Here is a 27,191-nt window from a genome sequence, read left to right on the forward strand (position 1 = left end):
TTTGATCTGTTTAGTGTTTAAGTGGTGGGCTGACTTACCTGTAAACAAGGCAGTGGTGTCATCATTGGGTACGCTTACTCTCAAGTATTTTGAGAAGTGGGATTGTGCTGAGGACTTTCCCGTGCACTGTCTCATTTAATCTACACACTCACCATCAGTCGGTAAATAAGTCTAACTCCCTTGGCTAGGATTATATCCCTAGATCTGTCTGACTTCAAGGATCATCCCACTTTTCAAATGCTTGAGAGTAAGAGTTCCCAATGATGACACCACTACCTTGTTTGCAGATGAGTCAGTCCTAGAAAGGGTAATTAAGGCAAGAGGTGGGAGTGTGATCTGGCTGGAGGAGCCAGGACAGGGGAAAATGGTGAAAAGAGGTGAGGTAGGAGAATATAAAAAGAGAGGTAGGATTTGTCTGCTTCTGACAGAAAATCCACAAAGGTGAGAAGAATAGTTTCAAATGACTCACTTTTGTGTCTTGAATTAATGCTGAAATGAGCTGGAAGTCCCAGAAAATATCTTTTTAAAGAACCGACTACTCCAGTAATGCTAAGATTCCTTTGGATTATGACCCTCAAGTGCTGACCCTCCTCTACCACTCTCTATAAACCACTATGGTGTTCTCTCTCTATAAGCCTCTGGATATATCTGTTTTGGCTACGCTTCTGCTAGGATTCTGGAATGTCAGAAAAGTGAAAGTTGCTCAGTCCTGTAGACTCTTTGTGACCCCATGGACTGTAGCCTGCCAGGTTTCGGTATCCATGGAATTCTCCAGGCAAGAATACTGGAGTGGGTATTCTTGGGCTTCCCTTGTGGCTCAGCTGGTAAAGAATCTGCCTGCAATGTGGGAGACCTGGGTTTGATCCCTGGGTTGGGAAGGTCCCCTGGAGGAGGGAAAGGCCACTCACTCCAGTATTCTGGCCTAGAGAATCCCATGGACTGTATAGGCCATGGGGTTGCAAAGAGTCGGACACAACTGAGAGACTTTCACTTTTATAGATACCTGTTGAATTAATAAATGAATATATTCTTTCTTCAAGGAACCTGTAATGTGCGTAGAAAGGAGATGTATTACACAAAAGAAGTAGAGAACAGAATTTGGTATATGACCAATTGTGTGATTCAGACTAAAATTTAAGTATATATCTCCAGAATCGATCTACACATTATTAAGATTTATGTTCTTACTAGAAAGAAACCAAATGTGTCAGATAGTATATCAGTTTGCTAGGGCTGCTGCAACAAGCAGTACAAACTAAGTACCTTAAGTGGCAGAACTGCATCATCTTACAGTTCCAGAGGTTCGGAGTCTGAAACCGAGGTGTCAGCAGGGTTGTTCCTTCTGTGGACTGTGAGCGAGAATCTGCGCCATGCCTCTCTTCTAGCTTCTGGTGGTTTGCTGACAATCTTTGGCATTCCTTCTCTTATAGGAATGTCACCCCATCTCTGATTTCATCTTCACGTGTCTCTCTCCTGGGTGCATCTTTCTCCAAATTTCCCTGTTTTATAAGGATGCCAGTCATATTGGATTTGGGATCCAACCTAATCCAGTATGACCTCATCATCACTTAATTAATCATATCTGCAATGATCCTATTCCAAGTAATGTCACATTCTGAGGTTTGGGGTGAGTTTGGCTTAATTCCTAATACATGGAAAGAGGGTAGATTTTCTTCTACTTTGCCGGTTTGGTACCATTAAAGTTTTATTTTAGTCTCCTCTGCTTAATTCACTTAATAGATGAGATCTATTGTAAATTATGAATAATAAAATGAAGGATTATAAATGAGTTATTTGTTTTGCTGTTTACTTAACAGGATTTATACACAGATATTGAGATTTAAAAAGCCTTCTGATAAGAGTGGCTAACATTTATTGAATGTTCACTATCTAATGATTTTCATGGATTTTCCCACTTAACTTTCACATCTATTAGATAGATATTACTAGATAGATACTAGATATTATTATTTATAGATTAGATATTAGATAGATATTATTATTTATTAGATAGATATTATTATTTATCTACATTTTATTGATGGGACTCCAATACACAGTTGTAAAGTAACCCCCCCAGGCCATGTAGTAGTAGAGTTGGCATTGGAATCCAAGCTCACTAACTCTGGGGCCTCACCACTGAGTACATGCTGTCTCCTTAATCTTATTACAGCCAGGTAAGGTAGACAACATTATCATTTTATGGTTGAGGAAAATAAAGCTTAAAATAACTAGAGACTTCCCTGGGTCACAAAACCAGCATGTGTATAATATTGATAAGTATATAATATTTGGGATTTGAGTTTAGATATTAACCTCCATGGGGAAATCCTTTCTACCTTAGATTTCAAGTTCCACTTGTGTTTCCTCTGCAAACATTCTTGCATTTACCTTACAAGGCACTCATGACATGGTTGGTGACACAGGACGTCCTTGTCTCCTCAGATACTTGTGACTCCTTGAGGTTTGTAGATTCTTGTCTACATTCCTAGAATCTTGCATAGTCTCTAACACACAATAGACAATAAGTATTTTTAAACCAAATGCATGTAAGTACGGAGAAGGCAATGGCAACCCACTCCGGTACTCTTGCCCAGCAAATCCCATGGATGGAGGAGCCTGGTAGGCTGCAGTCCATGGGGTCGCTAAGAGTCAGGCACAACTGAGCGACTTCACTTTTACTTTTCACTTTCATGCATTGGAGAAGGAAATGGCAGCCCACTCCAGTGTTCTTGCCTGGAGAATCCCAGGGACAGAGGAGCCTAGTGGGCTGCCGTCTATGGGGTCGCACAGAGTCAAACACGACTGAAGTGACTTAGCAGCAGCATATAAGTAAAGGCAAAGGAGCCAAAGAAAAGGGAGACCACCTGAAAATAAGAAATAAGGGTTAATAGAAGGAGTAACTGAAGTGACAGAAGATGAAATTTGGGGTAATGATAAAGATGTGATCATAGGAGATTACTACGACTATCTTAGAGAAATAAGCTAAACATGAGGAAAAGATATGGTTTGTTGAAGTGATGAGAGGAAGCTCTTTTCTTATTGGAAGGTGGGATCATCAACTAAGAGTATTGGCGTGTAACGAGTTACCTGGGTTGCAATGAGATTTATGAGTGGGCAGAGGAAGAGATTTCACTTGGGACTCGATTAGAGACATGTTTCTCAGTGTAAGTTTACGTAGTACACAGTAAACATTGATGTTAATAGACAAGTATTTATTTTAATGTACATTTCAAAAAAAAAATCTAAGCAGCATGTCAAATCCCATCATGTTATATAGTTATTAATGATTAAGATAATTTTAAAGGAGATAGTTATATAACAATTTATCCTTAAGTAAGTTAATTTAGTACTTAAAAATAAGTGAATTAAAGAAATAGGTAATTTTAGATTACACTTGGATATGGGAAAGAAAAATATGGCTCAAGATTGGAAAGAGGTTTTCAGAGTTTATACACATACTTAGTTAAAGCTAATCATAAAATGTGTACTTGGATGTGCTCAGTCATGTCCGACTCTTTGCAACTTCATAGACTATATAGCCTGCCAGGTTCCTTTGTCCATGGGATTTTCCAGGCAAGAATACTGGAGTGTATTGTCATTTCCTTCTCTGGGAGATCTTTCTGACCCAGGGATCTAAACCTGCGTTTCCTGCATTGGCAGGCAGGTTCTTTACCACTGAGCCACCTGGGAAGCCCTAATCATAAAATGACGCGGTTGTAAATACTTCAAGGTTAGGGATTGTGTTTTTCTGTTTTTTGGTTTGTTTTTTTTTTTTGTATTCTCTACAGATCAATCCACCACCTTAAATACATTTGCTTCTCATACATTTGGTTCTCATTAAATATTTTTTTGAATTTATTAAAGAGTAGACTAGAACAGTGATCGGAGAAGGCAATGGCACCCAACTCCAGTACTTTTGCCTGGAAAATCCCTTGGACGGAGGAGCCTGGTGGGCTGCAGTTCATGGGGTCGTGAAGAGTCAGACATGACTGAGTGACTTCACTTTCACTTTTCACTTTCATGCATTGGAGAAGGAAATGGCAACCCACTCCAGTGTTCTTGCCTGGAGAATCCCAGGGACGGGAAGCCTGGTTGGCTGCCATCTATGGGGTCGCACAGAGTCGCACACAACTGCAGCGACGCAGCAGCAGCAGAACAGTGATACTTTCTGCTCATGTTAGATACCTCTTTGTTGCTGTTCAGTCACCAAGTTGTGTCTGACTCTTGGCGTCCCCACTGACTGTAGCACACCAGTCTCCTCTATCCTCTGAAATCTCCTGGAGTATGCTCATATTCATGCCCATTGAGTTGGTGATGATATTTAACCATCTCATCCTCTGCTGCTCCCTTTTCCTCATGCTCTCAATCTTTTGGCGCTTCAGCTTTAGCATCAGTCCTTCCAATGAATATTCAGGGTTGATTTCCTTTAGGGTTGACTAGTTTAATCTCCTTGTTGTCCAAGGGATTCTCAAGAGTCTTATCCAGCACCACAATTCAAAAGCATAGAAATCTCTAGGTTAAAACAAAACAATAATTTGGACTGTAAATATTCAGAGTTAAATGTGGCATAAATTAAAAAGAAAAAAAAATCCACTTTAAGTCTAAAGATAAGGTTTTGCACAAGCGGATTTGAGTTTCATGAAGTTCTTCACTGACTGAATATAAATAAAAGTAAAGGAGCTCTATTTCCTTATGGAGAGAAAATCATAATTCTAAAAGATACATACATCCCAATGTTCATAGCAGCATTATTTACAGTAACCAGGACTGTGCTAAATCGCTTTAGTCACGTCCAACTCTTTGAGACCCAATGACTGTAGCTCACCAGGCTGCTTTGTCCATGGGGATTCTCCAGGCAAGAATACTAGAGTGGGTTGCCATACCAAGGGGATCTTCCCCACCCAGGGATCAAACCTGCATCTCTTATGTCTCCTGCATTGGCAGGTGGGTTCTTTACCACTAGTGACACCACATGGAGACAATTTAAATGCCCATCGACAGGTGAATGGATAAAGAAGGTGTGGTACATTCACACAATGGACTATTATTCAGCCATTAGAAAGAATGAAATAAACATAGATGGGGACCTAGAGATTATCATACTAAGTGATAATATCAGACAGAAAAGGACAAATATATGATATCAGTTACACGTGGAATCTAATACAGATGGACTTATTTACAAAACAGAAACAGACTCACAGACATAGATATCAAATTCATGGTTATCAAATGGGAAAGATGGGGGTAAATTAGGCATTTGGGAATAACGCATGCATACTACTATATATAAAATAAATAATCAACAAGGACCTACTGTATAGCACAGGAAAGTATTAATATACTCAATATTTTGTAATAACCTATACAGGAAAATAATCTGAAAAGCATATATACATATATTCTTTTATATATGTATATAGGTGTGTGTATATATATATAAAATCAGATTGCATGGTGCATATGCTCAGTTGTGTGCATATGCTCTTTGCACCCCCATGGACTGTAGCCTGCCAGGCTCCTTTGTTCATGGAATTTTTCAGGCAAGAATACTGGAATATTGGAGTGGGTTGCCATTTCCTGTTCTAGGGGATCTTTCTGACGCAGGGCTAGAACCCACATCTCTTGCATCTCCTGCATTGGAAGGTTGATTCTTTATCATTGTACCACCTGGGGAGTCCCATACTCAGATTATATATATATATACGTATATATATATATATATATATATATATGTAAATTCAGTTATACACACATACACACACAAATGAATCACTTGCTGTTGCTGTACATCTGAAACTAACACAACATTGTAATTCAACTATACTTCAATAAAAAAATAAATTAGAAAAGAAGTGAAGGAACCACCTTGAAATAAATGAGTTATCTTTCTCCTATTTCTGTTTTTCTGGCCAAACACATCTCTTGGACACTGACTGCAAATGGACATGCTGGCATTTAATTGGGCTGTTTTGAATCTGTTGCTCTGTAGTTTAATAAGCAAGGAGGTGAAGTTTGAAGATAATACTTTGTAATCTTTGACTCACAAGATTGGCAGAATTGCAAGCTGTGATGAAAACCTCATCCGTTTAGTGGTAGGGATGTGATTTCTTGGCTGTTTGGTTTTATGTTTGTTCCGAATCATGGGTATGTGAAGTGCAGAGATTATTTTGCATGTCTGTCTAATTCATTCCTTGATCTCTGGGTTATTTTACCATTGAGTTTATCTATTAAGTTATTCTCTACCTAAAACACATTACTTTCTAGAGTTTCTTAAGTAGCAGTTAATCAGTCAATAATAACATTTGGTGGCAGGGGGCTGGGAGGGCTTGGCTTTGATGATTGGTTAGGGGTTAATTCTGAAATTGTTGTGCTCCACTGGTAAACCAGGTGGATTTTTATGTGTTATTCAAATACACCTTGGGCAGCTTTTGACTTTGAAGAAACATTTTTTTTTTGCCTTTTCTAAGGAATGACCTGATTACAATCTGTTGATAAAATAAGATCTTTTGTTTTGGGAGCATCTGCAAACAGAAATGTTTGGGGGCATAGGCTTCTGCTGAGACCACCTGTGCATGAACCTTAGTCCTGAGGTACTTTGCTTCATTTCCCAGGGTTAAAATAGTTCTAATGCTGGCCTCACGGTATTGCTGAAGCCTGGCTTGGAGAATTTTGAGCCTTACTTTACTAGCGTGTGAAATGAGTGCAAGTTTCTACCGCACAATTGCACTCATCTCACACGCTAGTAAAGTAAGTCTCAAAATTCTCCAAGCCAGGCTTCAGCAATACGTGAACTGTGAACTTCCTGATGTACAAGCTGGTTTTAGAAAAGGCAGAGGAACCAGAGATCAACCTGCCAGCATCCACTGGATCATGGAAAAAGCAAGAGAGTTCCAGAAAAACATCTATTTCTGCTTTATTGACTATGTCAAAGCCTTTGACTATGTGGATCACAATAAACTGTGGAAAATTCTGAAAGAGATGGGAATACCAGACCACCTGACCTGCCTCTTGAGAAATCTGTATGCAGGTCAGGAAGCAACAGTTAGAACTGGACATGGAACAACAGACTGGTTCCAAATAAGAAAAGGAGTATGTCAAGGCTGTACATTGTCACCCTGTTTATTTAACTTATATGCAGAGTACATCATGAGAAATGCTGGACTGGAAGAAACACAAGCTGGAATCAAGATTGCTGGGAGAAATATCAATAACCTCAGATATGCAGATGACACCACCATTATGGCAGAAAGTGAAGAGGAACTCAAAAGCCTCTTGATGAAAGTGAAAGTGGAGAGTGAAAAAGTTGGCTTAAAACTCAACATTCAGAAAACGAAGATCATGGCATCCAGTCCCATCACTTCATGGCAAATAGATGGGGAAACAGTGGAAACAGCGTCAGACTTTATTTTTCTGGGCTCCAAAATCACTGCAGATGGTGACTGCAGCCATGAAATTAAAAGACGCTTACTCCTTGGAAGGAAAGTTATGACCAACCTAGATAGCATATTCAAAAGCAGAGACATTACTTTGCCAACAAAGGTCCGTCTAGTCAAGGCTATGGTTTTTCCTGTGGTCATGTATGGATGTGAGAGTTGGACTGTGAAGAAGGCTGAGCGCCGAAGAATTGATGCTTTTGAAGTGTGGTGTTGGAGAAGACTCTTGAGAGTCCCTTGGACTGCAAGGAGATCCAACCAGTCCATTCTGAAGGAGATGAGCCCTGGGATTTCTTTGGAAGGAATGATGCTAAAGCTGAAACTCCAGTACTTTGGCCACCTCATGCGAAGAGTTGACTCATTGGAAAAGACTCTGATGCTGGGCGGGATTGGGGGCAAGAGGAGAAGGGGACGACAGAGGATGAGATGGCTGGATGGCATCACTGACTCGATGGACGTGAGTCTGAGTGAACTCCGGGAGTTGGTGATGGACAGGGAGGCCTGGCGTGCTGCAATTATTCTGGGGTCACAAAGAGTCGGACACGAGTGAATGACTGAACTGAACCGAACTGAATGCTGGCCTCCCCATACCCTGGGTACTTTTCTGTTTAGCTTACATCTATTCCTTGTTGCTTCATAAAGCCCCACTCTATCTTCTCTTAGTTTATTGCCACTGACTCCCTATCTGTAAGACATCCACCAAGCTATTTTATTATCTCCAGTCTGTTTTTTTTCAACTTCATTAAGGTATGGTTTATATACAATAAGCTATACTCATTTAAAGTACCACCTGATGAATTTTAACACCCCAAGCTTTTCTAACTTAGACTGAAAACTTGGTAACGAAACTTCGTCTGGGCTCAAGATGACCAAGTTATCTTCTTTGAAGGAAAGCAACATGGGGTAATTTATCTGTGGCCCTCAGAGTACCTGAGTATAGTTTTGAAGAAAGTTAAGTAGAGTTCTTTTTTGCTTAAGAGATGGGATTCAGGGACTTTCCTGGTGATCCAGTGGTAAAAATTTGCCTTCCGATGCAGGGGGTGAGGGCTGGATGCCTGGTCAGGCAGCTAAGATCCCACATGCCTCTTTGCCAAAAAACCCAACACATAAAACAGAAGCAATATTGTGACAAATTCAAATAAAGACTTTAAAAATGGTCCACATCAAAAAAAATCTTAAAAAAAAAAAGAAATGAGATGGATTCAGAGGCCACATAATTGTAAGAGGCAGAGTAAGATGCAGACCCAGATCTGTTCTATCCCAAACTCGTGTTATTAACTGCTACACTCTTCTTACTTTCCTCCTAGTCAAGGAGTTTGAGGTTCGTCTTTATCTGTGAGGCTGGCGAGACAGAGACTCAGTGTCAGGGTGTGTCCCCGAAGAGCGCTATTTATGATGAGGTAAACAGTTCTAGTGTCCAGTAGACACCAGCCACAAAACCACATTTGCATCATATTTATTATTCTGCTTGCCTCAGATCAGACATGTCAGAGAGATAAAAGCAACTTGTTACAAGGAAGAAGGCGAAGGTGAGGAGAGGATGGGGGCTGTAATGGCATGTTGTCTTCTCTTGTGCTTGCCTGGTATCATAATCATGGAGAAAGGACTAAGGAGCATGTTTTTTTTTTTTTTCCCCTTCTTTTAACATGTATTTATTTGGCTGCACCAGGACTTAGTTGTGGCATGTGGGATCTTCGACCTAAGGCCAGATTTCAAAAACAATTGAGGCCACGTTGGCGCCTGAATGCATAAGAGGTTTCATTGTCATTATTTTACTTGACTTATTGCTTTCATTTTTTTTTAAAGAACTACAAACATAAATCATTTTGCTTAGCTGGTCACTAAGACACTTTGGTGGGGAAGGTTGGGTTGTTTTCATCATGGTGTGCAGGAGGAGAATTCTAGAAGGAGTGTTAAGAGACCAGGTTATAGGTCTCGCTCAGTTACTTTCTGGTTGGGTTACTTTGACCAAAAAAACAAGTTCTCCAAACCTTCATTCTCTTGTCTGTAGGACAAGAGAGGGGGATGATAGCTATCTTCAAGGCTCCCTTTTGGCTGTAACTTAGGGTTGCCAGTGGCCTAAAATGCCTACAGGATACCCAGTTCAATTTGGATTTTGGATAAATAGTAATTTTTATAAGCATGTCCTGTACAATAACCAACTTTTTTATTACGAGCATATCTCAAAAGTTATGTAGTATAGGACATACCTACACTAAAAAAGTTATTTGTTATTTATCTGAAATTCAAATTTAACTGGACATCTTGTATGTTTATTTGCTAAACCAGAGAACCCTAATCTTACCTGAAGTTGTTGATTAAAGTATCATCACAGATTTTAGAGGTAATGATAGCCAACTGTACATTTTCATGGCCAAAGGCTCTGGTATATATTCATATGAGTTTTGAAAAAAGAAATTGTAGTTACAGTATTGTAGAAGAAAGAAAGGCATCGCTAGAAAGTGGTGGTCACATTCTTTGCCCACAGTATAAAATCACAGTGATTCTTTTCTCATTCATTCATTCAGTAAATATTCACTGAGTCTAATTTTGGACAAATAATTATAAACATTTTCTGTATAGAATCTCCTCTTTTCACATCAATTATCCAAGGTAATTATTTTTTCCATTGTGTAGTTGAGAAAACTGAGCTCAAAGAATATTTGCTAGCTGTTAATGGAGGAAAAAAGATTTTTATAACTCCTATTATATTTCTTGCCTCTTTCACAGTAAAGTACATTTTTAATTTAATGGAGATGGTGGTGTGCTGGATAGACCCTAATTATCAATCTAGAATCAGAAACCCTATATATTCCCATACATTTGAGTGGAACACAAATAGGGAAACTGGAGGAATTACTTTCCCCAGAACAAAAGTACTCCAGGAACAAGAAGACTCTCGTTCTAGGAAAATCACATCACATTTCCTTCAATTCCTCATCAGCAATATAGGAGTTTAATGCCTCATTCTTAAAGTTTCTTCTAGGTTCCAGTGAACTCCTCTTCCTCCCTTTTCAAGGTTGACTACAGTCACATAAGAAATGTTTATTAAATGTTACCTAATGTGGCATGCATGTGCTAGGGACTAGGGTTCAAACAATGAAAAGACACCCATCCTTTACCAGCTATAATTAACAGCTTTGTAGATGTTGTCTCACTTGTTAAGAGGGGCAGATATTAAGAGTCTCTCTGGCATTGGCAGGTGATCAGGAAGTTGTTAGAACAGGTAGCCCTTTGCTATTTCTACTTCAGTTCAGTTCAGTTCAGTCGCTCAGTCGTGTCCGACTCTTTGTGACCCCATGAATCACAGCACGCCAGGTCTCCCTGTCTATCACCAACTCCCGGAATTTACCCAAACTCATGTCTATCGAGTCGGTGATGCCATCCAACTATCTCATCCTCTGTCATCCCCTTCTCCTCCTGCCCCCAATCCCTCACAGCATTAGGGTCTTTTCCAATGAGTCAACTCTTCGCATGAGGTGGCCAAAGTATTGGAGTTTCAGCTTCAGCATCAGTCCTTCCAATGAACACCCAGGACCGATCTCCTTTAGGATGGACTGGTTGGATCTCCTTGCAGTCCAAAGGACTCTCAAGGGTCTTCTCCAACAATACACTTCAAAAGCATCAATTCTTCGGCGCTCAGCTTTCTTCACAGTCCAACTCTCACATCCATACATGACCACTGGAAAAACCATAGCCTTGACTAGACGGACTTTTGTTGGCAAAGTAATGTCTCTGCTTTTTAATATGCTTTCTAGGTTGGTCATAACCTTCCTTCCAAGGAGTGTCTTTTCATTTCATGGCTGCAATCACCATCTGCAGTGATTTTGGAGCCCCAAAAATAAAGTCTGACACTGTTTCCACTGTTTCCCCATCTATTTGTCATGAAGTGATGGGACCAGATGCCATGATCTTATATATCATTTAGAAAAATTTCCTTTTAAAATGGGACAATTTGGGAGCTCCCATGTGCCCATGATGAGCGTTTGTGCAACAGTTAGTGACTGTCAGCATGACTGCATCATCAGAAGATTCATTTCTTAGCTTTCAGTATGGGTTGCCTAATTCTGTAATGGTTTGGACCTTCTACAGCTTTATTTACATTCCTAGACAAGTTTCACTTAATTCAATGTTTGCCATGCCTTTCACGTCAAAGCATAGAAAATGATCATCTTTGTACACACACTGGCTTGAGAGTTTCAATTTCTCTCACCCTTTGTGTCAAGTTATTCACAGCCTAAATGTGTGCCAAGGCATACAGTTGGAAAACTCCTGTTTATTTACCGAATATGGGGCTTTCTTGATGGCTCAGTGGTAAAGAATCTGCCTACAATGCAACAGACGCAAAAGACTAGTTCAATCCCTGGATCAGGAAGATCCCCTGGAGGAGAAAATGGCAACCCACCCCAGTATCCTTGCCTGAAAAAAAAAAAAAAATGCATGGACAGAGGAGCCTGGAGGGCTACAATCCAAAGGGTCACAAAGAGATGGACTCTACTGAGTGACTAAGCTCACATAGTTAACAATTGGGTGTGTATAGGAAGCACAGATCTCTGTTGAAATTCTGTGTCAGTGAAAATGACAACAGAAAGTATTCTGCCTATTCACTATAAGAAGCTGTTCCTTCAATCTGTAAAGGGCATTTATTTGATAAAGATTCCTTTATGGAAAATGAAGCTATCACTTAGAACTTTAAAGTTCATTATTAAAAATGAGAAATCATAATCATTTTATCCAATATAGCTTTTTCTAGAAAGGAAAAATATTCACAAATTTCATGGAATTTGAATGACTAAAAACCATTTGGAAGTAACAGCCAGAAACCTCTCTTATTTAGAAAAACAAAATGTGGAAATTATCTTAAAAAAATGAACATTTGATTTTATTAACCATAAGAAGAAAGTGTTAGTTGTTTAGTTTTATCTGACTCTTTGCAACCCCATGGACTATAGCCCACAAGGGTCCTCTGTCCATGGGATTTCCCAGGCAAGAATACTGGAGTGGGTTGTCATTCCCTTCTCCAGGGGAACTTCCTGACCCAGGGATCAAACCAGGGTCTCTTGAACTGCAGGCAGATTCCTTACCGTCTGAGCCACCAGGGGAGACCAATAAAAGGTAAAAAATCCAAGCAGTATGTCACAAATGCAATTTTGGTCTTGTTTGATATGTACCTAAATTTCAGTGCATAATATTGAAATAATGTCTAAATTTAATACTATGTTTTTCATTCTTAGGTATAAATTGAGTTTGTATATATATATAATCAAATTGTATCAAAGCCAGCTTTATAATACTTTAATAATTACTAGATCTAAACTAATTTTTTCCTTAAAATTATTTTTCATTATATTATTAAAAATAATAAAATAATATATATGTATATGAAAGGCATTTTTAGATACTATTATTGTAGAAAGGGATAAAAATCAAAAGGACGGGAAAGCTGATGAAATACCAGCTGTTCTTTGTAGGTTATAGCTCACTCTTATTTACATAGCACTAACACATGGTATTCTTTTTTTTTTTTTTATTTAACACATGGTATTCTTGCCTGGAAAATCCCAGGGACAGAGGAGCCTGGTGGGCTGCCATCTGTGGGGTCGCACAGAGTCAGACATGACTGATGTGACTTAGCAGCAGCAGCAGCAACACATGTCCAGAGCATTGTTGATATGATATGATATGATATTACCTAGTAGTAAAGCCACTCTGGGAAACTTGGTGGGATATATAAAAGAAAGCAAAAATGTTAGTCTCTCAGTCATGTCCAATTCTTTGCAACCCCATGGACTGTAGCCCGCCTGGCTCCTCTGTCCATAGAATTCTCCAGGTAAGAATACTGGAGTGGGTTACCATTCCTTTCTCCAGGGGATGTTCCCCACCCAGGGACTGAACCTGGGTCTCCTGCAATGCAGACAGATTCTTTACTGTCTGAGCCACCAAGGAAAATCATATATATATGTATAAAGAATGTTCAGACTACTGCACAATTACACTCATCTCACATGCTAGCAAAGTAATGCTCAAAATTCTCCAAGCAAGGCTTCAACAGTACCTGAACCGAGAACTTCCAGATGTTCAAGCTGGATTTAGAAAAGGCAGAGAAAACAGAGATCAAATGCCAACATCTGTTGGACCATAAAAAAAGCAAGAGAGTTCCAGAAAAACATCTACTTCTGCTTTATTGACTATGCCAAGGCCTTTGACTGTGTGGATCACAACAAACCATGAAAAAATTTTCAAGACATGGGAATATCAGATCACCTGACCTCCTTCCTGAGAAATTTGTATGCAGGTCAAGAAGCAACAGTTAAAACCTGACATGGAACAACAGACTGGTTCCAAATAGGAAAAGAGGTACGTCAAGGCTGTATTTTGACACCCTGCTTATTTAACTTATAATGCAGAGTACATCATGCAAAATGCTGGACTGGATGAAACACAAGCTGGAATCAAGATTGCAGGGAGAAAATATCAATAACTTCAGATACGCAGATGACACCACCCTTAGGACAGAAAGTGAAGAGGAACTAAAGACCTCTTGATGAAAGTGAAAAAGTTGGCTTAAAACTCAACAATCAAAAAGCGAAGATCATGGCATCCGGTCACAGCACTTCATCGCGAATACATGGGGTAAACAATGGAATCAGTGACAGACTTTATTTTCTTGGGCTCCAAAATCACTGCAGATGATGACTGCAGCCATGAAATTAAAAGATGCTTGCTTCTTGGAAGAAAAGCTATGACCAACCTAGACAACATAGTAAAAAGCAGAGACATTTCTTTGCCAACACAGGTCTATCTAGTCAAAGCTATGGTTTTTCCAGTAGTCACGTATGGATGATAGAGTTGGACCATAAATAAAGGTGAGCGCCGAAGAATGGCTGCTTTTGAACTGTAGTGTTGGAAGACTCTTGAGAGTCCCTTGGACTGCAAGGAGATCAAAGCAGTCAATCCTAAAGGATATCAGTCCTGAATATTCATTGGAAGGACTGATGTTGAAGCTGAAGCTCCAATACTCTGGCCACCTGATGTGAAGAACTGACTCATTAGAAAGGACCCTGATATTGGGAAAGACTGAAGGCAGGAGGAGAAGGGGATGACAGAGGATGAGATGGTTGGATGGCATCACTGACTTGATGGACATGATTTTGAGCAAGGTCCAGGTGTTGGTGATGGAAAGGGAAGTGTGGAATGCTGCAGTCCATGGAGTCCCAAAGACTCGGACACAACTGAGTGATGGAACTGAACAGATATATACATATATATATATATATATATATAATATATGTATATTACTATATCAGATCAGATCAGATCAGTCGCTCAGTAGTGTCCGACTCTTTGCGACCCCATGAATCACAGCACACCAGGCCTCCCTGTCCATCACCAACTCCTGGAGTTCACTCAGACTCACGTCCATCGAGTCAGTGATGCCATCCAGTCATCTCATCCTCTGTCGTCCCCTTCTCCTCTTGCCCCCAATCCCTCCCAGCATTAGAGTCTTTTCCAATGAGTCAACTCTTCACATGAGGTGCCCAAAGTACTGGAGTTTCAGCTTTAGCATCATTCCTTCCAAAGAAATCCCAGGGCTCATCTCCTTCAGAATGGACTGGTTGGATCTCCTTGCAGTCCAGGGAACTCTCAGGAGTCTTCTCCAACACCACAATTCAAAAGCATCAATTCTTCGGCGCTCAGCCTTCTTCACAGTCCAACTCTCACATCCATACATGACCACAGGAAAAACCATAGCCTTGACTAGATGAACCTTTGTTGACAAAGTAATGTCTCTGCTTTTCAATATGCTATCTAGGTTGGTCGTAACTTTCCTTCCAAGGAGTAAGCGTCTTTTAATTTCATGGCTGCAATCACCATCGGCAGTGATTTTGGAGCCCAGAAAAATAAAGTCTGACACTGTTTCCACTGTTTCTCCATCTATTTCCCATGAAGTGATGGGACTGGATGCCATGATCTTCGTTTTCTGAATGTTGAGCTTTAAGCCAACTTTTTCACTCTCCACTTTCACTTTCATCAAGAGGCTTTTGAGTTCCTCTTCACTTTCTGCCATAAGGGTAGTGTCATCTGCATATCTGAAGTTATTGATATTTCTCCCGGCAATCTTGATTCCAGCTTGTGTTTCTTCCAGTCCAGCGTTTCTCATGATGGACTCTGCATATAAGTTAAATAAACAGGGTGACAATATACAGCCTTGACGTACTCCTTTTCCTATTTGGAACCAGTCTGTTGTTCCATGTCCAGTTCTAACTGTTGCTTCCTGACCTGCATACAGATTTCTCAAGAGGCAGGTCAGGTGGTCTGGTATTCCCATGTCTTTCAGAATTTTCCACAGTTTCTTGTGATCCACACGGTCAAAGGCTTTGGCATAGTCAATAAAGCAGAAATAGATGTTTTTCTGGAACTCTCTTGCTTGAGTAATTTATTTTACAAGAGTTTTCTACCTGTGGTCTGTGAGCTTCTTGAAGACCAGTTATCTCATTCTGAGACGTGATTGTGGTATTTTGGTAGGCTGCAGTCAAAAATTTGTGTGGAAATTATCTGAAAGTTGTTTAAGTGTAAAGTTTATATGTATGCATGTGTTTATATGATAATTTTGATAGCTATACTTATATAATAAAGTATTAATTGTATTCCTCATATAAGTAACAAAATACACTATCATAATCTAAAACATTGTTCTATTACCATGACTAGATCCAAATGAGGGAAATTTATTTAAACTTTTATAATATAATCTGTAATTTTATCCCAGTCTGTATAAATGTTTGTTTTTTTAAAATCCCAGCCAGTGGAAGTGTCTATTTTAAACTGTTTTTAATTAAACCACATTTAGAGATCATTCAAGGGCCTGTAAACATCTATCCACAGTCTTGTTTCAGAGATTCCAAAATATCATTCAGTCATTCAAATTTGGGATACAATAATTATACATTGAGGGCTGTGATAGAGCTTTGTAATCCCTTTCCAAAGATTTTACAACTTGTCTAGACATATAATTATTTGAAACAGGACAGTATACTTCAGTCAAGGGCATGACTTTCTTCTCCACATCACAGACTTTTCCTCTAACTTTGAGATTCTACAATGGGCTATTTTTTTTTTTCTTCCTTTGAAGCTTATTTTTGATCAGAGATTTCTAGAGAATTGTACAGGGTCTCAGAAAACATAAATTTACTCTCTTTCCTATTGATAGCAAGGCACCAAGTTTCTGGGGCTATTTTTATAATTTTGCCACAAAAGAAAAAGAGGGAAAAGTATAAAAAAAAGTGACTTCTGAGATTTGCAACCTTTTAATCTGTTACTTATTCTCACTGTACAATTTGCTTAGTGTCTTGGAATCTCAGAATTAGAACTGATTCTGAGTTATCTAAATCACAGTTCTCATTGTTAGTTTTCTTATAAGTGAGTGCTATCCGATTAATGATCCCCAAAACTACTTCTTTTCTGAAATTCTAGATTATAGGAGTTTATAATATGAGTATTATATACAAGGTATAATGGTAGCATGTGTGCAATGGCACCCCACTCCAGTACTCTTGCCTGGCAAATTCCATGGACGGAGGAGCCTGGTAGGCTGCAGTCCATGGGGTCGCTAAGAGTCAGGCACGACTAAGCGACTTCACTTTCACTTTTCACGTTCATGCATTGGAGGAGGAAATGGCAACCCACTCCAGAATTCTTGCCTGGAGAATCCCAGGGACGGGGGAGCCTGGTGGGCTGCCGTCTATGGGGTCACACAGAGTCGGACACGACTGAAGCGACTTAGCAGCAGCAGCAGCAGTGCTCAGTTCTACTCTTTGTGACCCTATGGACAGTAGCCTGCCAGGCTCCTTGGTCCATGGAATTTTCTAGGCAAGAATACTGGAGCAGATTGTCATTTCCTCCTCCAGGGGGTCTTCCTGTCCTAGAGACTGAATCCCCAGTCTCTTGTGCCTCCTGCATTGGCAGGTGGAGTCTTTACCACTGCACCACCAAGGAAGCTCCATAATGATAGCATAGTGTGTGTATTTATACCTGTATAGTTTTATTTGCAGCCCTGGATTTATTCCTCATAAGAATACTGAGATGTAGGCAATGTAGGTGATACTATCCTCATTTTACTACATGTAACCTTTATAATCTGGAAATAAAGGTAATAAATACGAGGTCTGTTTTCACTACATTTAGCAATCTAGATGGTTCAGGATGAACTATGGTTGAGATCTGATTTCTCGTGGCTTTAGCCTTTGTGGTTTTTGTTTTCTAATTTGGATGTATTAAGAATCTTATGACTTATTAAGGATTTTAATACATGAAATGCTTTGACTTATTTGATTTTCTAAACTCCAGGTGCCTTGTATTTTGTTAGGTGCTTACATTTGTAAAGATTTTGCTTTACTAGATGTGAGTTTTAGACTCTAATGTATACTTCCATTCACTTCTTCATTTAGTCTGGAATAATTACTCTGCCTGTCTTAAACCCTTTTCTGGACACTGAGAATACAGCAATGGACAAATAAACAGAAGTCTCTGCCTTGGAAGGATTTAAAATCTAGTGAATTTTAAAGGAATTTTATTGGAATAAGAATAAAACACAAGTATGATGGTGGAACAATTTAAAATATGGGTAACCATTGTCTAGAAGTACAGGAGCTAAAGGAAATAAAAATAATAGTAACTTACTGAATACCACACTGTGCTCTACATTATAAGCCTGCTGTCATTTCACCCTCACAGTACCCTGATCTAGGTATCATTATTATTCTCAGATTACAGATGAGAAAACTGCAGCTCAGAGGGATTAAGTGACTCACATTTAATTCTAACCTAACTTGAATTTCATACCCTTAAGCAGTTCTCTCCCCTTTGGAATACAGAATTCATAAATAAAGAAAATAATTTATTCAACTGGTATTTACTATTTTCCTATAATCAAGGCCCTGTGCTTCAGACCTGTAGGGAATATGATAATGATTAAGAAATGATTCCTATCTTTCATAAAGAATCAAAGCACCAAAATCAGTGTGGTTAAAAAATATCTGTCAAGAACCTACTATGGGCCAGGCGCCACACTTAGCAAAGACTGGGTCTCGGACCTTGGGGGATTTGTATCACTTCATTAGGGAGACATCAATGCAAAGCAGATAATTTTAAGAGAGATTTAAAAAAAAAATAGGGTAATATAAAGTGGCCAATTATTGGGTAGAGAGTGTCACAGTGATTCAAGTCAGAGAAGATCATTTTCCAGAGTAATAGGGATATAAATAACTCACCAAAGAAATTATTTATCTTCAGTAGAATTTTAGCTAATCATTACAAATATATTAATTCCCTGGCAGATGTTCTCCAAACTTGTTTCTGCTACATTTCTTCTTAAGCCATCTAGACAAATTTCCTTGACTACAGGGTCCTAGGTAAAGTTCAAAGTGTGAAAGACAAGTCCTTGGGCAGGAAGCAAGTGCACACTACTTGTAAACAAAAATGCCCAGTTTCCTCTGGAGCAGTGTGACCACGAGCACTCCCTTTCTACTACTTCTTGCTTCTGAGAAGCACACATTAATCAAGCCAAAAATGGAGTTCAAATGCAAATGGTTTTTGAATGGTGATTTTTGTTGTAATGTTGTTGTTGTTGAGTCAGTCATGTCTGACTCTCTGCAACCCCATAGACTGCAGCATGCCAGGCTTCCCTGTCTTTCACCATCTCCTGGAGCATTTGAGTCAGTGATGCCATCCAACCGTCTTGTCCTCTGTTACCCCCCTCTCCTCCTGCCTTCAATCTTTCCTAGCATTAAGGTCTTTTCTAATGAGTCAGCTCTTTTCAACAGGTGGCCAAAATATCGGAGCTTCAGTTTCAGCATCAGCCCTTCCAACGACTATTCAGGACTGATTTCCTTTGGGATTTACTGCTTTGATCTCCTTGCAGTCCAAGGGACTCTTAAGAGTCTTCTCCAACACGCAAGTTCAAAAGCATCAATGCTTAAAAAAAAAAGTTATAATACTAGAAGGACTAATACAAAGTTAGGAGTAGTGTTTATAGCAGCAGAATGTTAAAATCCATGTGGGCCCTTCTCATTACCATCTTTATCATCTTCACTTGTATCACATTTATCCGGTATCTCTGGAAATGAGATATTCCCCAAAATTGAATTTTCCTGATAAATGAAACTTACTATTTAACTCTATCCTTAGAACTTGGTAAAACTGCTACTACTTTCTGCTTCTGACTTCTTAAGCAGAGTGCATTTGACATCTCATCATCTTTTATTTACCCATAATAAGCAGTGATTGTTCTGGGCTGGAATACCTTGGAGCCATCAGGAGTGATGGAGATTGGGGGCCGACTTAATTTTACACTAAGATCCCTAAGACTGCCAGGTTTTGCAGCTCTCATAGCAGAGTGTTGTGGGAGGTTGGGGGTTTTCTTTTTCTTTGCTCTGATTCCCTATTTTCCTTGGAAATTATTATCTTCTTACTTTCTTAGCCTCTAACTCCCTTCCTCTTCATCTGTGAAGCCATTTGGTCCTCTACTTTTGTTTGTTGGAAGATATTTTATTACTAATTCAAATTCATTACTGGTTATTAATCTGTTCCTTTTGTCTTTTTCTTTCAGATTCAGTCTGGGGAGATTATTCATTTCTAGGAATTTATCCTATCCTTCTAGGTTGTCCTTTTTATTGTCATATAACTGTTTGCAGTGGTCTCTTAGGATCCTCTGTATTTCTTCAGGGTAACATCTCCCTTTTCATTTCTGATTATATTTATCTGGGCCCTCTCTTTTCTTGATGAGTCTGACTATATGTTTATCAATTTTGCCTTTTCAAAGAACTAGCTCTTAATTTGACTGATCTTTTCTATGGTTTTTAAGTCTCTGTTTCATTTATTTCTGCTCTGATCTGTATGATTTCTTTCCTTAACTAACTTTGGATTATTTGTTCTTTTCCTAGTTCCTTGAGGTGTAAGATTAGATTGAGATTTTTCTTATTTCCTGAAGTAGACTTGTCTTGCTATAAACTTATCTCTTAGAACTGCTTTTGCTGTGTTCCATAAGTTTGGAAAGTTGTGTTTGAAAGGTATTTTTTTATAATTGTACTTTAACCCTGTAACTAACACATGGAGATAGTGATTTCATTAAAATTGTCATTTAGGAAAATATCAAATACAGAAACCGTTCAAGTAAAAATTACTATTAAAAGTTGTGTAGGTGGAACATGAATATTACAGCAATTTTAACAGCCATACAAGAAGCTTTGAAGAATAGGATACGGTGTTCTTACAGAAAATATTTGCTTTTTAATAGTGAAGTTTAGATATTTGTTACTTAGATGAGGTGACATTTCTGGGGAGAGAGGGTCTGCAAAGTTGTCTTCAAATTCCAATGTCTAGACAACTCTATTCTTCTTGAGAGGCCTAGAGGGGCTCTGGAGCAGTCCAGGTCACCCACAGTCAGAGCTGGGGTGGATAGGCTAATTTCAATGTCTGATTACATTCTTCTCTATTTGATGGGAAAGCACCCTTCTTCATAGCTCTGAGAGAACGCATTGTTCAAGTCTATGTTATCAAACACATTTGTGAGATGACTTCCCCAATGGTTCAGCTGTAAAAGAATCCACCTATAATGCAGGAGACACAGGTGCAATGAAGGTGACACGGGCTTGATCCCTGAGTTGGGAAGTCTTCTGGAGAAGGAAATGTTAACCCATTCCAGTATTCTTGCCACAGAAATCCCATGGATAAAGGAACTTCATGGACTACAGCCCATGGGGTTGCAAGTGAGTCAGACATGACTGAGTGAAACAACACAACAACACATTTTCCAAAATTAATGAATGATAACTGTGCACACTTTTTACCATTTCTGTGTGTCCAGGATTCCTTCACCATGAGGTCCTCCCTGCAGGCTGTGGCACTCTGGGGAAAGAAGGCCCCTCCACACAGCATCACTGCCATCATGATCACCGATGACCAGCAAATGATTGTCACGGGAAGTCAAGAGGGTCAACTCTGTCTCTGGAATCTCTCATCTGAACTAAAGGTTAGTGAAACCAATTAATATTGAGGCAGATAGATTTATAAGATAAACATAGCTTGCTGCTTATACCAGCAATGACAGTGGAAGTTTTGCATGATTGTTAAAAAGGTACTTACCAAAGTAATACATGGGTTTTACTTCTGAATTTGGAAAAATGAAGTATTATATGGTGGGTCGAGATCATATTGGAAATTATATTATGAATATTGCTAATCCTAGCTACCAGTTAAGTGTTATCATCCTTTAAGCTATGCTGAGTTTTACTATTTTATATCCTGAATTATATGTTTAAGTAACTGAACTACAGACATGTAAGTATAATTCTACAAATTATGGCTCATTAATCCAAACAAACGGCACCCTTGAAAATTACTATTAACTAAATGAGTAATATCTTAATTATCTGGGTGTTTCTGTCAGTTTGGCCTTTTTGCTATTCTTTTAGTCTCTGCTTGCTGGTGTTTTTACAGGTCACATTGGAAAGCTCTAAATCCAATTTACTATTGTTGTCGTCCTATTTCAGAACCTGACCTCACCTAGGATTTGGCCCATTGATTAGCAATTAATTGTCCCTGTCCCAACTCATAAACATTTAACATATTGGAATAGATATTTGCTTAGCTCTAGTAGCCTCTAGACCCAATTTGCACACTTAAACTAATGATGTACTTAAAGTATACTGCCCTCATTAAGAAGCCTTTTAAAGATCAAAGACTATTTTTAGCCTTTAAAGTTTGTCACTTTAAAACCTAAATTAACAATTAATTGTAATTCTATTTTATAGTGTAATTAATTAACATCTCCCATCACTGAGCAGTTACACTATAGGACTGCCAAGAACTGCAAGCAGACCAGCTCAGCTCAATGTTTATGAACATTCCTGAAAGAAGGACTGGGCATTATTACAGCAGCTGGACTTTGAAATTGGCCCTTGCATTTATTATCTCTTACAACTTAAACTCACAATCCTAAATGACTTACACTATTCTTGCTACTCTTATTAATGTTGAAGTGTAGGGTTTCCTGGCTGAAGTAGTAGTTTTTATAATATGTTGGTTGCTATAAGTTTAAGAGATTTGGAATCCTAGCATCTGTATCTTTTGACATATGTTTCTGGAATTTACTCACCGTGCATTTACTGGGTGTCTATTGTAACTTAGGCAGTATGGTAGGTACCTAAGTTTAAACATGAATGAAAATGCCTGGTGGTGGCTGCCTATCAGGTTGCAGTGTCATAGGGCAAGGGCATAGCTAGTAACTGCCACTGCAGTTATGTTATAATACAGGGTGCTCTTTGTGGGGATCAGTCTATACTTCATCTTCAGTGGGAATAATTATTTCATGCTCTTCTTAGGAGCAAGTCTTCTGCTTGGGTTAGAGCAATAGGAAGGGAGATGCTATTGGCATCTAGTGGGCAGGGGCCAGGGTGCTGTAAGCGTTCCATTGTGTAATAACAGCCCCTTCACAACAAAGATATTATTCCACTCAAAATGCTAATAGTTGCTCATTTTGAGACATTCATGGTTAGAAATATGGGGTGGGAATGGAAATCAAATTGGTAGGGGTGGAAGAAACAAGGAGAATCACTGAGCAAACAAGAAGAAAATTGGATCAGCTTTATGTTTTGGAAATTCACTGTGAGGATATTGTGAAAATTTAGTTACATGAATAAGATATTGATTAGTATGACTGTGAGATTTTCCACATGAGAGCTTTCCTTAAAATTTTCTATGGCTAATCATAGGACCAGAAGGAAAGAGCATCTTCTCTTACTTTTCCCTTGAATCTTGCCCCTACAGGACAAAGGGTAACTTGTTCAGTCACTCAGTCGTGTCCAACTCTTTGCGACCCCATGAACTGCAGCACGCCAGCCTCCCTGTCCATCACCAACTCCCAGAGTCCACCCAAACCCATGTGCATCGAGTCAGTGATGCCATCCAGCCATCTCATCCTCTGTCGTCCCCTTCTCCTCCTGCCTGCAATCCCTCACAGCATCAGGGTCAATGAGTCAATTCTTTGCATGAGGTGGCCAAAGTACTGGAGTTTCAGCTTCAGCATCAGTCCTTCCAAAGAACACCCAGGACTGATCTCTTTTAGAATGGACTGGTTGGACCTCCTTGCAGTCCAAAGAACTCTCAAGAGTCTTCTCCAACACCACACTTCAAAAGCATCAATTCTTTGGTGCTCAGCTTTCTTCACAGTCCAACTTTCACATCCATATATGACCACAGGAAAAACCATAGCCTTGACTAGACAGACCTTTGTTGGCAAAGTAATATCTCTGCTTTTGAATATGCTATCTAGGTTGGTCATAACTTTCCTTCCAAGGAGTAAGTGTCTTTTATTTCATGGCTGCAATCACCATCTGCAGTGATTTTAGAGCCACAAAAAATAAAGTCTGACACTGTTTCCACTGTTTCTCCATCTATTTCCCATGAAGTGATGGGACCAGATGCCATGATCTTAATTTTCTGAATGTTGAGCTTTAAGCCAACTTTTTCACTCTCCACTTTCACTTTCATCAAGAGGCTTTTTAGTTTCCCTTCACTTTCTGCCATAATGGTGGTGTCATCTGCATATCTGAGGTTATTGATATTTCTTCCGGCAATCTTGATTCCAGCTTATGCTTCCTCCAGCCTAGCATTTCTCATGATGTACTCTGCATATAAGTTAAATAAGCAGGGTGACAATATACAGCCTTGACGTACTCCTTTTCCTATTTGGAACCAGTCTATTGTTCCATGTCCAGTTCTAAATGTTGCTTCCTGACTTGGATACAGGTTTCTCAAGAGGCAGGTCAGGTGGTCTGGTATTCCCATCTCTTTCAGAATTTTCCACAGTTTATTGTGATCCACACAGTCAAAGGCTTTGGCATAGTCAATAAAGCAGAAATAGATGTTTTTCTGGAACTCTCTTGCTTTTTCGATGATCCAGCGGATGTTGGCAATTTGATCTGTGGTTCCTCTGCCTTTTCTAAAACCAGCTTGAACATCTGGAAGTTCACAGTTCACATTTTGCTGAAGCCTGGCTTGGAGAATTTTGAGCTTTACTTTACTAGCATGTGAGATGAGTGCAACCGTGCAGTGGTTTGAGCATTCTTTGGCATTGCCTTACTTTGGGATTGGAATGAAAACTGACCTTTTCCAGTCCTGTGGCCACTGCTGAGTTTTCTAAATTTGCTGGCATATTGAGTGCAGCACTTTCACAGCACCATCTTTCAGGATTTAAAATAGCTCAACTGGAATTCCATCATCTCCACTAGCTTTGTTCGTAGTGATGCTTTCTAAGGCACACTCGACTTCACATTCCAGGATGTCTGGCTCTAAGTGAGTGATCACACCATCGTGATTATCTGGGTGGTGAAGATCTTTTTTGTACAGTTCTTCCGTGTATTCTTGCCACCTCTTCTTAATATCTTCTGCTTATGTTAGGTCCTTTATCGAGCCCATCTTTGCATGAAACGTTCCCTTGGTATCTCTAATTTTTTTGAAGAGATCTCTTGTCTTTCCCATTCTTTTGTTTTCCTCTATTTCTTTGTATTGATCGCTGAGGAAGGCTCTCTTTTCTCTCCTTGCTGTTCTTCGGAACTCTGCATTCAAATGGGTATATCTTTCCTTTTCTCCTTTGCTTTTGTCTTCTCTTCTTTTCACAGCTATTTGTAAGCCCTCCTCAGACAGCCATTTTGCCTTTTTGCATTTTTTCCATGGAGATGGTCTTGATCCCTATCTCCTGTACACTGTCACGAACCTCCATCCATAGTTCATCACGCACTCTGTCTCTCAGATCTAGTCCCTTAAATCTATTTCTCATTTCCACTGTATAATCATAAGGGATTTGATTTAGGTCATACCTGAATGGTCTAGTGGTTTTCCCTACTTCCTTCAATTCAAGTCTGAATTTGCCAACAAGGGGTTCATGATCTGAGCCACAGTCAGGTCCCGGTGTTGTTTTTCTGACTGTATAGAGCTTCTCCATCTTTGGCTGCAAAGAATATAATCAATCTGACTTTGGTGTTGACCATCTGGTGATGTCCATGTGTAGAGTCTTTTCTTGTGCTGTTGGAAGAGGGTGTTTTCTATGACCAGTGTGTTCTCTTGGTAAAACTCTATTAGCCTTTGCCCTGCTTCATTCTGTACTCCAAGGCCAAATTTGCCTGTTACTCCAGGTGTTTCTTGACTTCCTACTTTGGCAGTCCAGTCCTGTATAATGAAAAGGACATCTTTTTTGGGTGTTAGTTCTAATAGGTCTTGTAGGTCTTCATAGAACTGTCCAACTTCAGCTTCTTCAGCATAACTGGTTGGGGCATAGGCTTGGATCACCGTGATATTGAATGGTTTGCCTTGGAAACGAACAGAGATCATTCTATTGTTTTTGAGATTGCATCCAAGTACTGCATTTCGGACTCTTTTGTTGACCATGATGGCTACTCCATTTCTTCTAAGGGATTTCTGCCCACAGTAGTAGATATAATGGTCATCTGAGTTAAATTCACCCATTCCAGTCCATTTTAGTTCGCTGATTCCCAGAATGTCGACGTTCACTCTTGCCATCTCCTTTTTGACCACTTCCAATTTGCCTTAGTTCATGGACCTGACATTCCAGATTCCTATGCAATAATGCTCTTTACAGCACCGGACCTTGCTTCTGTCACCAGTCACATCCACAACTGCGTGTTGCTTTGCTTTGGCTCCATCCCTTCATTCTTTCTGGAGTTATTTCTCCACTGATCTCCTGTAGCATTATGGGCACCTACTGACCTGGGGAGTTCCTCTTTCAGTATCCTATCATTTTGCCTTTTCATACTGTTCATGGGGTTCTCAAGGCAAGAATACTGAAGTGGTTTGCCATTCCCTTCTCCAGTGGACCACATTCTGTCATACTTCTCCACCATGACCCAACTGTTTTGGGTGGCCCCACACGGCATTGCTTAGTTTCATTGAGTTAGACAAGTCCATGTGATCAGACTGGCTAGTTTTCTGTGATTATGGTTTCAGTGTGTCTGCCCTGTCACAACACCTACCATCTTACTCGGGTTTCTCGTACCTTGGACGTGGGGTATCTCTTCACGACTGGTCTGGCAAAGTACAGCTGCTGCACCTTACCTTGGACGATGTCGCCCCTCCTGACGTTGAACATGGAGTAGCTCCTCTCGGCCCTCCTGCGCCCGCAGCCACCACTCCTTGGATGTGGGAGTACTGATCTGGCCATCATCTAGGCTTCATGATGGATACAAAACCAAAAAACAAATGAAAAATGTGTATAACATAGTTCCTTTATCTAGAAGTTTATTATCCTGGGGATTTTGATATGCCATATATCAGTTTTCCTGAAACTTATATAAAGGAAAAACAAAGAGCATTTCCTAATTAAAATTATGAATAATTTTATAATGTCATATTATATTCTTCAACTAAAAAGTTTACAGGTATTTAAAAGTTTACTCTCATCAGAAGGAAACACAACGATGACAAAATGAATAGCAATGTTGAGTAGAGACAAAGAATGAATATCTTGGTCAAATCCTAGGTCTGGTATTTACCAACTCTGTGGTGTTGGGCAACTGACTTTTTCTACTCTTTGAGCCTTAATTTCTTTAACTGTGAGATGGGGATTAAACCCTGTTGATGGCTGCACAAGTGCCTGGAATATGGTATATGCTCATCATGTTGTGTATTCTTTTCCCTTTCTTATTTGTGCCATTAGAAGTACCTGAGTTGGGAGTGAGG

General features: G+C 39.5%; 1 protein-coding gene across 1 annotated transcript in view; it reads left to right on the top strand.

Moving 5' to 3' along the window:
- WDR72 (WD repeat domain 72) overlaps positions 1–27,191 on the top strand; it is a 225,819-nt gene that overhangs the window by 6,216 nt on the left and 192,412 nt on the right. Inside the window, exon 2 of the mRNA XM_027553965.1 lies at positions 21,304–21,468. Within this exon, the coding sequence (XP_027409766.1) occupies positions 21,316–21,468 (153 nt within the window). The 5' untranslated portion in view covers positions 21,304–21,315. The remainder of the gene's footprint in view (positions 1–21,303; positions 21,469–27,191) is intronic.

This window comes from Bos indicus x Bos taurus, chromosome 10, assembly GCF_003369695.1.
Source record: "Bos indicus x Bos taurus breed Angus x Brahman F1 hybrid chromosome 10, Bos_hybrid_MaternalHap_v2.0, whole genome shotgun sequence".
NCBI classification, from domain to species: Eukaryota; Metazoa; Chordata; class Mammalia; order Artiodactyla; family Bovidae; genus Bos; species Bos indicus x Bos taurus.